The sequence below is a fragment of the Eptatretus burgeri genome, chromosome 14 (genome assembly GCF_056783735.1).
Source record: "Eptatretus burgeri isolate ZD-2024b chromosome 14, Ebu_testis_v1, whole genome shotgun sequence".
Lineage (NCBI taxonomy): Eukaryota > Metazoa > Chordata > Myxini > Myxiniformes > Myxinidae > Eptatretus > Eptatretus burgeri.
Window position 1 is genome coordinate 71,572,797 of NC_140974.1, and position 14,357 is coordinate 71,587,153.

The following is a 14,357-nucleotide window of genomic DNA, read 5'->3' on the forward strand; positions in this document are numbered from 1 at the left end:
TTGTCCATTTCCTGCAAGTGCAGCTCCCTCGCCGTCTGCCACTTCCCATTTTCCCAGGGGTAATTTTCCACAAGCCCTGTCCCACTAACCGACTATGTCCGAATTCTGCAGCCCATAGACCAAATCTCTCAGATGCAGTGCTCCAAATTTATTTTATAATGTGAGGCCTCGTGTTTCCAATTCCAGCTGTGGGTAAAGACCTTGTGATTTTCGGGCCTGCTTACCTCTCCCTGCAGCCACTGTGGCCTTGAGCCTTCAACTCCTCCAACTTTTCCCCCATTGGTATGAGCAGCCAAGTGTTTGTAATTCACTGCTCCTACTTCACCAGAGCAAAACATTAAAAAAAAAACAATGGGGGCTCAAGCTGACACCGTCCCAGATTGGCCTGGCTCTTTAATTGCGGTAACATTTTCCTTTGACCCCTGCCCCGCAGCCAATAACAAAAAACCCATGTGTGGTGGGTCAACGACTTTGGGCACCAAGTTGATCTGCACAGTATTTGCCTCCAACACCCCGGGTCTCAGCTTGACCTGAAATGCCAGGTTTGGTCTCGCTTATTGATGTAGGTCAAGCCTTGGCCACCGGCGCAGGTCCGGCCTTGCCCTGACACTGTGCGGGCTCGCCTGCAACCCCACATATCGCAAGCTCTAACACTCGGCTCACAGGCTCAGGTTCAGCTTCCTGCTGGCGTCGTGTCGTCCCTTGTCTGTCCCGGACATGTCAGAAGGATGCCTGCAGGGTCTAACCATACACTCATAAGTGCCATCCCACACACCACAGATGTTGCTTCACAAACTGCAGGGATTCCCTATCTCTATAGTCCCACTAGTTCCTCTAATTACTTCATCTCATGGAGAGTGATCCACACTTCCTGGTGCAGAGAGACAACAACATCAGTGTGATGTCGGTCCAAGCCAGGACTCACCAAACACATCTCTGTGGCATTTTCCTTTATCCTTCCAAAGCAATCCGCCATTCCATCTATTTATGCCCTCCATTCATTTAATTTCCCATTCATGTCTCTCATTTGTTCCATTAATGTTCCATTGGCTTGCCTCCGAGCATGTCCCACACGATCCTCCATTTTGTGGACGTCCACCATTTTTGTCAACTTCCCACGTGCGCTCAAATTTGAAAATAAAATTATTTAAAATTTCACAATGCCAATTATACTTTTGCACACAAATTTAGATTTTATAATTTATCTGAGGGGAAATTAATAAATTTAAATTTGGTTTGTATATCTCAATCCTGACTACCAATTGTCATGTCAGACGCCCACCTTACGAGCGATATGAGCCAGCGGTTTGTACAACCCCCACAAATGACTGAAACGATGTTTAATTCGCTATAATGATGTTGAAAATTACTATTCTAATCACCAATGGATTGTCTAAAATCATAAACTGAATGTTGTGGTTGGTTACACGTGAAGGCAAAAGGCAGGAAGATATTTCTTAGAGTCAAATGTTTATTATAATAAGCATGCAGGACGAGGAAGAGATATGAGACTTCTGTATGGCAGGTGCTCTTTGGCCGGCCCTCAGTACATGGCGGCCCGTCATTGACTGCCACTTCTGGTGGGTAGTGCCACGTGCTTCAGCATCCCACCCCTCTCCAAGGCTCGACAGCCAACTATGCCGCCATGGCTTGTAGTCTGCCGGCCAAACAGTTCATGATTGTGCCATTCAAAGTGCCATTGTTTTACAAGCCCTCGACCTGACCTCGCCTGGACAGAAGGTTGGACACAATACTGTTACGGATTTGGAAGTTTACTGCATTCAACATACAGGTCCTATCGATCAGTTATATCGGTAAGTACATGTTGCCAGTTGGGGTCCTGACCCTAGTCTAATGGGTAATTAAATGTTCCTGCGCTGTGGAGTTATTTTAATAGTCAGGTTTTCTTTCCCAGGTCGAAAAACCAGTTAAAACCAGTACACATTTTCAACTGGTCTCTATTGGTTCTAATTGGTCTTTAACTGGTCTCTATTGGTTTCAACTGGTACCAGTTAAATTCAGTCAGAATTCCAATTTCCCAGTTGAAAAAACCAGTAGCTCATATTTGTACCAGTTAAAGTCTTACTGGTTCCAGTTGATACGAGTTGCAATGTACTGGTCCCAGTTGATACCAGTTACAATGTACTGGTCCCAGTTGATACCAGTTAGTTAAATACAATTGTATTTCAACTGGGTAATATATCACTCTATTCCAATTTCCATATTAAAACCAGTAAGAAACCAACTGGCTTTACTGGTACCAGTTGGCTACTGGTTTTCAACTGGTACCAGTTGACCAGTAAGCTACTGGTCTTTACTGGTTTTTTGACCTGGGTTTCGTTTATTTTTACACCACCAACGCCAGCGTCATCTTCCCCTTGCTCTGCTCACGTCATTGTCTACGTGTGTTCGATCACGTACGGGGGCGGAGATTTCCTTCACCTCAGATCGAGACTCCGCCCAGAAGGGCAGGGGCGGGCCCCCTTGTCCAACAAGGAACCTCATCACCTCAGATAGAGTGTTCGGCCCTGGCCAATCAGATCCCGCGACAGGAGGAAAGGGATCCGTGTGACGTCACCACGCCCCCGGGCCAATCAAGGAGCTTGCCACCCGTTTTGGCCAGTGAGAGAGACAAAGAGCGATTTGCGTGCCAAAACTGGCCAGTTAGAGAGACGGAGAGCGATTTGCTCGCCAAAACTGACTGAGAGATTTGAGCGCCAAAACCAGCCAGTGAGAGAGGGAGGGTCGCGAGAAGGTGCCCCCACTCCCCCTCTGAAGAGGGGGGATAATTATAAGCGCCGTCTGCGCGTTCGGGGGTTCTGAGGGTTCTGGCAAGAAGTGAACATCTGCGCGCAAGGTGGTGGAGTGAAAAAGCATCTGCGCATGGAGCTACTGCGCATGTGCAACGGAGCATCTTCTGCCAGCTTTTGCCCTGCCGACTTCGTTCGCCTGGAGCCCGGTCGTGAGGGCATCTGGATCGTGCTGGGGGTCCAGCTCTGCCCCGAGGACCTGGTCCTTGAAGACCGCACGAGGCGGACAGGTCCGAGACAGGCCTCAATAAAGACCATTTGTTCCGATTATTTTGGGTGTGTGCGTGTGTGTGTTTGTGGCGCCAGTCAGATAAGTAGTGAATTGTATAAGTGCCGTTCTGCATGTACGTGCATTTCTTTTAATCGGTTTAACTCTGCCCTTATCTGCTCCCCTCATTCCCCCATTGTGAATAAATACCCTGACTGTTAAATATTTCAGCTCGTTCGTGTCCTTTCCTCCATTGTCTTAGCGTGCTGCGTGTTGGGAAATTAGCCAGGCTATTGCCGTTGTAACGGGATATTTGGGACCGACGGATCTCGGCGATCAAACCGCTCGGGTCGCACGCGGTTCGAGTACACTAAGCGGCTCGTTCCGTACGGGTGCCGTCGAGAGTGTGGAGACTCAGTAAATCGCCACATGGTCTTGAGGTATTTTGAAAATTGGCGAATAACCCTGTACCACGTGGCAGAAATATTGACGCTTCATGGTCCGATAAGGGACCCGTAATTTTTCGGAGTTTTCCGAAAAGGTACAATCTAAATTCCGGGTGATCGGTCGAGCCGACTCTACTGCTCCATCTGGTGGTCGTGCTCGCGGCCGATACCCGGCCCCGCAACAATACAACCTTAATTTAAATTACCATCAGCACCTTCTCGGTGCACATTTTACATATGACACCCCCTGACACATCCCCAATACAGCAGTAAATCTAAGCTACACAAACACATGGATCAAGCTATTCTTATCACATTCTATCGATGGATCAACCCCCTCTACCCCTGCCAATCATAGAAAACAACATTTAAAATAATGTTGACATTATTGTAAATGTATGTGTTCTAATCTGTTGGATGTTGTTTTTGGAGGAAAATAAACTAAAACTAGAGGGGGAGCACTCGGAAGAGAGCAAAACCTCCACCGCCAATACTGCTGGGTCACTTAAGTGAACCTGATATCCTATTCATTGTAGGTCAAAACGGATCAGACTCGACTGAACCACGATTGAATAAACTAAACTAGATCGACGTGCATGTAGAAATGCCCAAAAAATAAAATCGAAATTTTTTTGAAAAAAAAGTTGCAAAATTTGTTTTTTTTTCTCCAATTTTTTTGGGGGGTTGGAAATCACTTAAAACATGTAGAAATGCAAAAAAAAAAAAAATTCAAATATTTTTCAAATAAAATCGAAATTTTTTTGAAAAAAAGTTGCAAAATTGTTTTTTTTTTTCTCTCACAAATTTTTTTTGGGGGTTGGAAATCACTGAGAACATGTAGAAATGCAAAAACAAAAATTCAAATATTTTTTCAAAATGGCCGCCATAGCGGCCATATTGGACTTTGGACCAAGTCTAAAATCTAATGGCATGATCCTTGGACCATACGTAATCCCCCCACCAAGTTTCGTTGAAATCCGTCCTGGAGTTTTTCCGTAATACTGTTCACAAACAAACAAACAGACAGGGGTGAAAACAGTAACCTCCGTCCATCTTCGATGGCAGAGGTTAACAAACAAAAGGAATTAATTTATTTATTTTTAAATTCACATTTGTTCTGGGTGTTGTTTTTTTAATCATAAGTGTAAATAGAAAGCTGTATGATTCTTTTGTTCAAGATATGGAAGGGAATGCTGTGGGGACTCTTACCTCGATATGTGGCAAAACAATTCCAACAGTTTCTGTTTTTTTCTTCATGTCGCTTTGAGGGAAGTTCGAAAATGTCATTGGGCTGTTTTCTGTTGTTCCGTAACCAACCTGTATCACAGATCACGTCAGCATCATCTTCATGTCACAAATTCCACCATCAAGTCATTTTTCGGTTGTCACGACGATTGACGGTATTCCAGCTTTCAATATAAAATGAAAATGTTTGGAAATAGTAATTGGTAACATCAAGTAAGTCATAACAGCAATGTCTCCCAAGCCCCTCCACTACCCGCACCCCCCACTGCACACCAGCATCCCTGCTTGGACATCACACATAAGACAGAGAGATCTGTGTACTTTTTTTAATATGAATTACAAGGACACGAGTAGACAGTCGACAAATGAACAGTATATGCGATTTGAACCTGAGTGAAAAAGACAAGTTAACACCTTTATAAATATAGAGCACAAAAATTACCCTCAACAGCCAGGCAAATAAAAGTCTGAATTAATAAAATAATACCAAATTAATAAAATAAACAAAAAACATGCCACGGGTTATCATACGAAGCTTTTTCAAAACTTGGTTGTTTCTTGAGTATACAAGTGTTTTGCGTGAAAATGAAACTACTTCAAAGCAAACTAGAAAAAGAGCAATCAGAGATCACAGACCCTCATCAGGACTTGGTTTGTGTGGTGTATTTTATGTGGAAAATTGGTGGTTGGATTTACTAAATGAAAGGATCACTCATTGCAAATGAAAGGTCGCAAAGGGTGTGAAGGTCGAAAGGTTAAAGGGGATGTGGAAGAAACAAAATTAATTATATTCATGTATTCTCAATTTTGTTATCGTTTGTTTTAACAGTATAGAATAAGGTGTTACTATTGTACTGGAATAAAATTGACTGTCAGTAAAAAAAATTTGCAGCCTCTTGATCTCCAGTGATGTAGATGATATACAAGCAAGATGAAATGGTAATTTACAAAATCTTATGTGCTTTATCTCATTGAAATATATATATATATATATATATATATATATATATATATATATATATATATATATATGTATATATTGTTGCGGATTCGCGCCCGCCGGCGTGCGGACGGCCACGTAACTCGAATCGCGGCACGTCGCCCACCGGACGGACAATCCAGTCGTGACCCTCTCGGACTAACGCCGGGAACTAGTCACAGGTGGACCTTTCGGTCTCACCACGATCGTGCCAATCGGCCCCCGCGTGGGATAGGGTTGCTCGCCAAATTCGACCTACCTAAGTACCCACACGGAGGGTAGACCGGGCGATCGCACCTCACCGCAGGTTGACTTCGGACTTTAAGCGACCCGTTCCGTACTATCGGGATAACCGAGCGGTGTTATTCGTCGGCCTCGACGGTTCGATCAATTATCGGGCGTTTTAGCCCACGACCAACCCTTTACGTGAAGCAAGATGGAGATTCAATGAAAGAAAAGACGAAGCGAAGCGGGAAAACAGTTCAACATAACTCACATTTATTTCGCGATGAACGGGAAGCACACATATACAATTACACCAAAAGCACATGTAAAAGGAGAAGAAACACAATATTACACAAAAAGCAAATATAAAAGAGAAACACAATGCAGAGCTATCCGACTACCGAGCACATGGCAACACTTATACAATTTTACTTCACAGACGGCGCCGACAACACAGATACCCAAAGCAAAAGAAAAAGAACCACCCTCCAGGATGAGGGGGGTAGACGGGCCTGGGGCCGAGACCGTGTCAGGCCTACCCGTCTGATGATGAGACGCAGAGCGGCGGTGGCGTCCCAACTCCGCGGGCCTCACGGACAGTGTCTGGTAGGGGGTGGGAAAGGGGCCCCCTTGTCGCACTATCTCAGCGCGGGGGGAAACAGGAGGGGGTTGTTGATGCTCGGGGGGGAGGAGGATATCACCCTGTCTCGGGTCCCGCGACGAGCGTCTCCACCTCGACCTCGGTCGCGCCGCCGGCCTCTCCCTCTGCAGCTCCCGGCACCGACGCGAGCACCCCCTCGTCCGCCTTCGCCGCCGCCACCTCTCCACAGCTCCGTCTAATCGCCCTCTCCGTCTCCTCTTTTGGCTCGTCCCAACTCTTCACTCTTGACTTCTCCCCTCCGAACTCACAACTCTTCTTCCCAGCTCCACCGACAACTCGTTCCAACGCACCACTCTCAACTTTCCCTCCGAACCCTGACTCTTCTTCCAAGCTCCACCGACAACTCGTTCCAACGCACCACTCTCAACTTTTCTTTACTGACGAACGCAGCCGTTTATATAAGCCCCGTGGCTTCGCTCCTTCACCTTTGACCCTCTGCCTCCGACCCTTCACCTCTCTAACTGGCTCCCCATTGGACCGAGGAAAAGTGGGCGTGAATGCTTTTTGATCCATGAATTTGCATATAGCGTCCTCACTCCAACGCCCTGGAGGCGGGGCCAAATCGCCCCAGCTCGCCGATAGGACGGAACAGAAGTGGGCGTGAGTCGTTTTTGATCCGTTTTTCTTCGGAAAGTCTGTGATGTCTCTGAACACGCTGCTCGGTGCGCGCCCCGCACGAGTCCAGCATCGGCGCCCACAAGTGGCATGGGAATGACGGTGATGCGATGGTGGCGAGTTGTGACGGTAAAGGTCGTGGCTGTTGTTGTGAAGCGGCGTTGTGGTTGGTGGTTGTTGTTGTGAAGCGGCGTTGTGGTTGGTGGTGGTAGTAATGGCGGCTGGTCCAAAATAAAGATAGTAAAAGAAAAACGGCTATCCTGAAGAGTCGCAGCCCGACTGAATGACATTTATTCCCTCGAAACAACGGGTTTGGGCCTAACTACACATATACTTACAGAGATATCTCACCTAAGGGACCTGAATGGTGGTTTGTGAATTTCGTCAACCACAACAATATATATATATATATATATATATATATATATATATATATATATATATATATATGTATATCTTCTTCTTTCGGTTGCTCCCTTTAGGGGTCGCCACAGCGGATCATCCGTATGATCCGCATAGTGATTTGGCACATGTTTTATGCCGGATGCCCTTCCTGACGCAACCCTGGTCGCCTCTTACGACACAGGGATATGGTACACCTATTTTAACCGGGGTATACACCCGCCCAGTACACTGGTACTCATTTTGCCGACCTCCGAAGGATGACAGGCTGAGTCAACCCACTGGTGTATTAATTCAGTAGCCCAACGGGGGCTTGAACTCAGGACCTTTTGGATCCCAAGCCGTTGCCCTAACCACTGCGCCAACACCAGGCTTCATATATATATATATATATATATATATATATCTTCTTCTTTCGGCTGCTCCCGTTCGGGGTCGCCACAGCGGATCATCCGTATGATCCGCATATATATATATATATATATATATATATATATATATATATATATATATATATATATATATATGTATATATCTTCTTTCAGCTGCTCCCGTTAGGGGTCGCCAAAGCGGAACAGCCGTATGATCCGCATAGTGATTTGGCACATGTTTTACGCCGGATTCCCTTCCTGACGCAACCGTGGTCGCCTCTTACGACACACGGATATGGTACACCTATTTTAACCAGGGTATACACCGGCCCAGTACACTGGTACTCATTTCGCCGACCTCGGAAGGATGACAGGCTGAGTCAACCCCCTGGTGTATTAATTCAGTGGCCCAACGGGGCTTGAACTCAGGACCTTTTGGATCCCAAGCCGCTGCCCTAACCACTGCGCCAACACCAGGCTTTATATATATATATATATATATATATATATATATATATATATATATATATATATATATATATATATATATATATATATATATATATATATATATATATATACATATATATATATATATATATATATATATATATATATATATATATATATATATATATATATATATATATATATATATATATATATATATATATACATATATATATATATACATATATATATATACATATATATATACATATATATATATATATACATATACATATATATATACATATACATATATATATATATATACATATATATATATATATATACATATACATATACATATATATACATATACATATATATATATATACATATATATATATATATACATATATACATATATACATATATACATATATACATATATACATATATACATATATACATATATATATATATATATATATATATATATATCCAAATTAGTATTTTCAATGTTTAAATGAGATTGCTCTGTTGCTCAAGAGAAGCACGCTTTGCTGCTGGCACCCATTGCCTGGTGGTAATTAAATAATTCCCGAAAGGCGATTGCAACAGACGCCTTGTTGTCAAAGGACGATTATATGACAGCATAAAATGGAATGTCATATCGTGAAAATCTGGTTACTCACTGGTGTACGGAAGGTATGATCAAAGTAATAGGCTTGTCTCCATTCACTCGGCCTCTTCATATTTTGTCTTAACTTTGTTGTCACCCTCTCCTTCTCACGGCCAGCCTCGTATTCCCAAACTGCAATAATGATCTGAGCGTGTCTATCACCCATTCCCTCCCAAAGTGCCCATGTCTGCAGCTCCCTTGCTCATGCTTGCCGGCTCCACCCCTCCGAGGCGATCCATTGCTCTGCCCCTCAGGAGTGTTCATAGCCCCCCCCCCCCATTTCATGCCAAGTCTCCCAGCGCCCCCTGGTCGAGGTCGACAGAGGTTGTACACCCAATTTTCTTCATCATAATCCCTAACTAATTATTACCACACACCACCCCCTGTATGATGCACATGAAAACAAGACAATTCTTAAGCTGATGTTTCCCTACTTGTACATCAAGATGGCTAACTACTTGTACATGTACCATGCTCTATGGTAATATCTACCCTCCCTCCCCCCAAAAACGTAATCATACCAATAATATTTGCACAATAATAATAGTTGTAGTATCTGATGGCAATAAAAATATTGATCATATAATCCCTGCGTTGGCCAAGCACATCTGGGCTTGGTGAAAGGCAAACTAATGCTCCAGCAGTAGAGCAGGCAGGTATGGTACAAGCTGTGAAGACCAATGAAAATTTGGTCCAACGGACCAACGGGCACACTTGTACAGAAAAAAAAAGTGTCGAAGAGTATAAATGGTCTCAAGGGTCTTAAAACGTCTACGAGTCTAAAGGGTCCAACCCGAAGGTGTCTAAAAGGTGTAAAGTTCTGAAGGAGTTAAGAGGTCGATGGTGTCCAAAGAGTTTAAGGGATCTACAAGGGTGTAAAGGGTTTTTTTGTTTGTTTGTTTTTTGTATACAGTGTCAAGGCTCATATGAGAGCTAACATACAGAATGTACGAAAATCAAGGTTCTAAAGGAATAAAGGGTATGTTCCAAAAGTAGTAATACAGGGTCGAAGGAGATCTAAAGGGCCAAATGGGTCTGAAGGTCTAGAGAGGTCAAAGGGGTCTCAATGATGTAAATTCTTAAAGGTGTCTAACAGGTCTAAAATGTTTAAAGGGTCTTTAAGAGTCCAATGGGATCTAAGCAGTCGAAAGGGCCTAATGCTTTAAAAGGTACACTCAAATAGTATGTAATTAATAGACCTAGTCACCTAGAAAGCAACTTGCTTTCAAATAGTATGTCATTAATCGACATAATTACGTCGTGTAGCTTTTTCCACAGACAGACGGACAAGAACGCACGCGAAGAAAAAAGTGGGATTAAGCAATTGGTTCATGTCTGTCTTTCTCCTATTTTCACTCACAATTGTTATCTTTTCTAATTCTCCACTCTCTTAACGGTGTGTGCATCTGGTGTGGATGGTGTGCCTCCATTTCTCTCTCTCTTTCATTCTTCCAATTATTTCGAATTTCTGCATTCTGTAACTACTTGTATGTTTCTTCTACTCACTCGCTCTGTCCACCTCCAATCAGACACTCATCAGTGTGAACCTTGACTTGCACATTACATTCAATTTTGCTGCAGTTTCTGTGATATGTTTTCAGGTTAAATCAATCCTGTCTGATTGTGTGCTTATTCTGACCCGTTGGAAGAACAAAAAAACACCATGAAGTAATGTTTTGTAAATTTTTTTTGTCCCATTGGACAGCTTGATTACCAACAAAAACCTTAGCTTTTACACACAATGGGCACAGGTTGAGTGCACCTCGCTTGATGGAAACAAAATGGCGTCAAATTGCACATTGGTGCTGCTCCTGGTATATAAGGACTCCACACATGTGCTTCCCCCATCTTTTCTCCAGGGTCGCTCTGCACTCATTCCTTGGTGCCACTCAAAAGGCCCCAACGAATGGTAGCAGCCAATTATGCACACTGTGGGTGTCTCCGCCAGGGTATCCACCCACACATACGTCGTCCATCGTTGGGGCCAATGGGTCATTGGCTTAAAGGGGCGCTCCCTTCTACCAGTCACAAAGCGATTGTCAAGACTCGCCGGAGAGCCAATTGCCGGCCCCCGATGTAGCAGGCCGGCTGTCACGAGCATACATCAGGCCGCCACTTGCTGCGGGGCTGCCATTTTACATGGCAGACCTGGACGGCCCTGGTCAAGTTTCAGAAGGGGGAGGGGATGGATGGAACACCAGACACAACATCCATATCCAATCTAAGCACTAACTTGGACCATGCCTATCTCTCCCACTCCTCCCCCCAGATGGTGTGAACATAGACAACTTTGCTGTAAACATTGATGAACACAAGAAATGCTTCAAAACCTCGACGAGTATGCAGACATGCTGGAGCCTTAATTCTGTCTCTGACCTCTCCCCTTCCCAGTCTCGTGGATGCAGCAATACTTATGTATATGATAATGAGACTGTTCACTTACCAAAATATCTGTGACTTGCATTTCTGTCTTCAACCTTTTCAACAATGCAGGAGGGCAATGAGAGCCTCCGATAATGGCTGCACACATTCAACATTACTTTGTTTACTTCTTACCAAGGTACATCAAGGCACTCTTTACAATAAACATTGTCATTATCATGTCATATTATCTTTATTTCAATATAGCAAAATTTTAACAAGTTTTTCTGGCATGTTAACTGAAAGATGAAACTCATCATTGTTACTCCTAATTCACAGGGACCAGCATGGAGCAAGTATAATGTAAAACTAGCCTTTGGGAATACCAGCGTCGGTCTGTGTTGGTGAACAGTTATTGATTAAATCAACAGAACATTGATTGAAGTATACTAACTCAGTAAGGAGTGGCTGACGTTTCGATTGTCAACCCTTTGTCGGAGCAAAAGAGAAAGTTAGCATTTTGTTGCTTTCAAGGCATTGCATGTTATGACATCGTCTTGGGAAGACGGAGCGAGGTTGTTTGTTTTCACAGCAGGAGCAAGGCCTATGGATGAGCAAGGTAGAAATCAAGGGAATCAACAAAACGGAAAAGAGGAGAGGAAGGAAGGTAGGAAACTGAAACTCGCTAAACGTACTCTCTCAGATACGTCCTGCCAAATAGATTTGCCAGAACGTCAACAACAAATTAGTGAACACAGTTCACTATGAGTTGTGCCAAAACCGACTTTGCGTCATTTTGAACAGCACGCCATTATCAGTTTGTGGAACGGAAGCCGCACACAATCCAGCTTACGCCGTGCCCACTCTGCCAAGTCACATCCCTCCCTGAAACAAGAGCTACGGTTCGAGTTGTGATAACTTGTTAGTAATAACATGGTTAGAGTTAATGGTAACTTGTCAGTGGTAACAGCTTCAGTCACACGTGTTTTCCCCTCGCGATCGGTTCAATATTGAACTCATTCTGTGAACTATTTTTGTGCCTAACTTACAAAAAACATTCAAGAAACCATTCACAATGACTAGAAGGCATCCTGCAAGTAATCCAGCCAATAATTCCATCAGTGGATGTGAAAATGGACGAAATTAAGCGCTTTGAGCAAGGTGAGTGGCAATGGGCATTGGTCACGTGCTTGGCTTGCCTCAGACCACAGTGAGAATTGTGAAAACCAGTAAAAAGCTAATGGATTTTGCCCAAAATGTTACTCCTTGTAGTTCATTACAAATCACGAGGGGTAGAGAAAGTTACACTCCACACACGCACCTCTCCCGTCCCGACAAGCAATATCGGCCCTACATTTTGGTGAGTACCCCTGTAACTATTCATTTAATTGTCCATTTCTGTATTTCATTTGTGTTCGTTATTGATTTGTTTAATATTTATCTCTAATACCTAATTAAATGAGGTTAAAGTTATGGTAGGGTGACCAAAATCATGTCCTGGGAATGTAACCCTATATTACAACATGCTGTCCATGGGAATATCTCGTCTGCTTCACATCATTTTGCTGAATGTCACACTTTCCAGAAATGCATTCACGACATTAAGTGGAAACTTGCTGTATTAAGGTTTCACGAAATAAAATGGTCGAGTCGGAAAGGTTAATGGGTACAACAAAGATCATGGGTCAAAATTGGGGATGACAAGAGATGGCAGTGCACTACATGCTTGAAGTCATGGAGGGAAGAGTTGGACAGAAGAGCCTATGGAAGGTGATTCCATAAGTTATTTTTATTTTTTATTTTATTTTTTTACAGTCCAGTCTATAATCTATTTCAAAGATCCAATTGTGATTGTTTAAGGTTACATTTACTGCTAAGTTTCTGGACTCCAGATAAAGGGAGTCAAAACAACAACAACAACAACAACAACAACATTAGTGGAAAGAAGAAGAACAACATTGGCTGAGTCATCCCCCTAGTGTTAATTCAGTTGCCAACGGTGCTCGAACTCAGGACCATCGGATCCCAAGCCACCACCCTAACTGCGAAGCCAACACAGGCTTTTGGAATGGAAGTGAGGGAGAGCGAAGGACGAAGGAGAACAAGAAGGCCGAAGGCTGTGTTCCTTGTTAGGGACTTCTCTTGAGCAGCCCCGCTCCGTTTCCAGTGGTGAATATCATTTAAATCCGACATCCACAGAAAAGGAGATTTGGGCTCTTCCCTATGTGAGCCTGGAAAGGTTTCATGACTCATCGATGCCATTGCCACGACAGCTCAGCTTTAACCCGCCTGACGGTGGTTAGTGGAGGAGATTCAGCTTGTCTTCTATCTACCCTTTGAGGTATTCTTCTCTGCTGAACTCCCTCAACTATTCGTTGGACCTGCCTGTCGGACATTGCACTTCTCTTGTTAGACCAAATTTTTTTTTATATATATATATATTCACACACACACCAGTTGATCGTCCCTGACCACTTCCCTTTCTTTTGTTATTTATTATTTTGTTAAACATCCCCCCCCCACCAAAAAAAAAAATTCGTGTCTTCGTGTACGACTCTTGCACTATTCTTTGAATTGATCATTTTCCCAATGTCGAAACTGAGTTTTTATAGCTTCCACTGAGCCGCAGCGTCAAGAGCTGTCCTGCCGCCTTCCGTTTCCATGTGCAATATGTGAGCAATACTGATCTGTGTACATGTCTGCGTACCTAAGTTCCATCAGCCACTGCAGTAAGATTCTGTGCATGCTTCCAATTAAAATGATGCAAAATATGACTGGTTTTAAAACTAGCAAATTGCGCAACGAATGTAGAATGCAGACAAATTGCGTGAACACGATGAATCATTTTCATGATTTAAGCTTCATTTTTAAAGATGGTTTTCATCTGTTTGCAAATTCTGACGGG

At 43.4% G+C, this 14,357-nt stretch overlaps 1 protein-coding gene across 3 annotated transcripts in view; it reads right to left on the reverse strand.

Moving 5' to 3' along the window:
* Positions 1–14,357, reverse strand: part of LOC147013577 (medium-chain acyl-CoA ligase ACSF2, mitochondrial-like) — a 91,039-nt gene that overhangs the window by 22,394 nt on the left and 54,288 nt on the right. For all 3 annotated transcript variants that reach the window (XM_085855486.1, XM_085855485.1, XM_085855484.1), the window contains exons 10-11: positions 11,535–11,611; positions 4,674–4,781 (exon numbers count right to left, since the gene is read on the reverse strand). In XM_085855486.1, the coding sequence (XP_085711612.1) occupies positions 4,674–4,781; positions 11,535–11,611 (185 nt within the window). The remainder of the gene's footprint in view (positions 1–4,673; positions 4,782–11,534; positions 11,612–14,357) is intronic.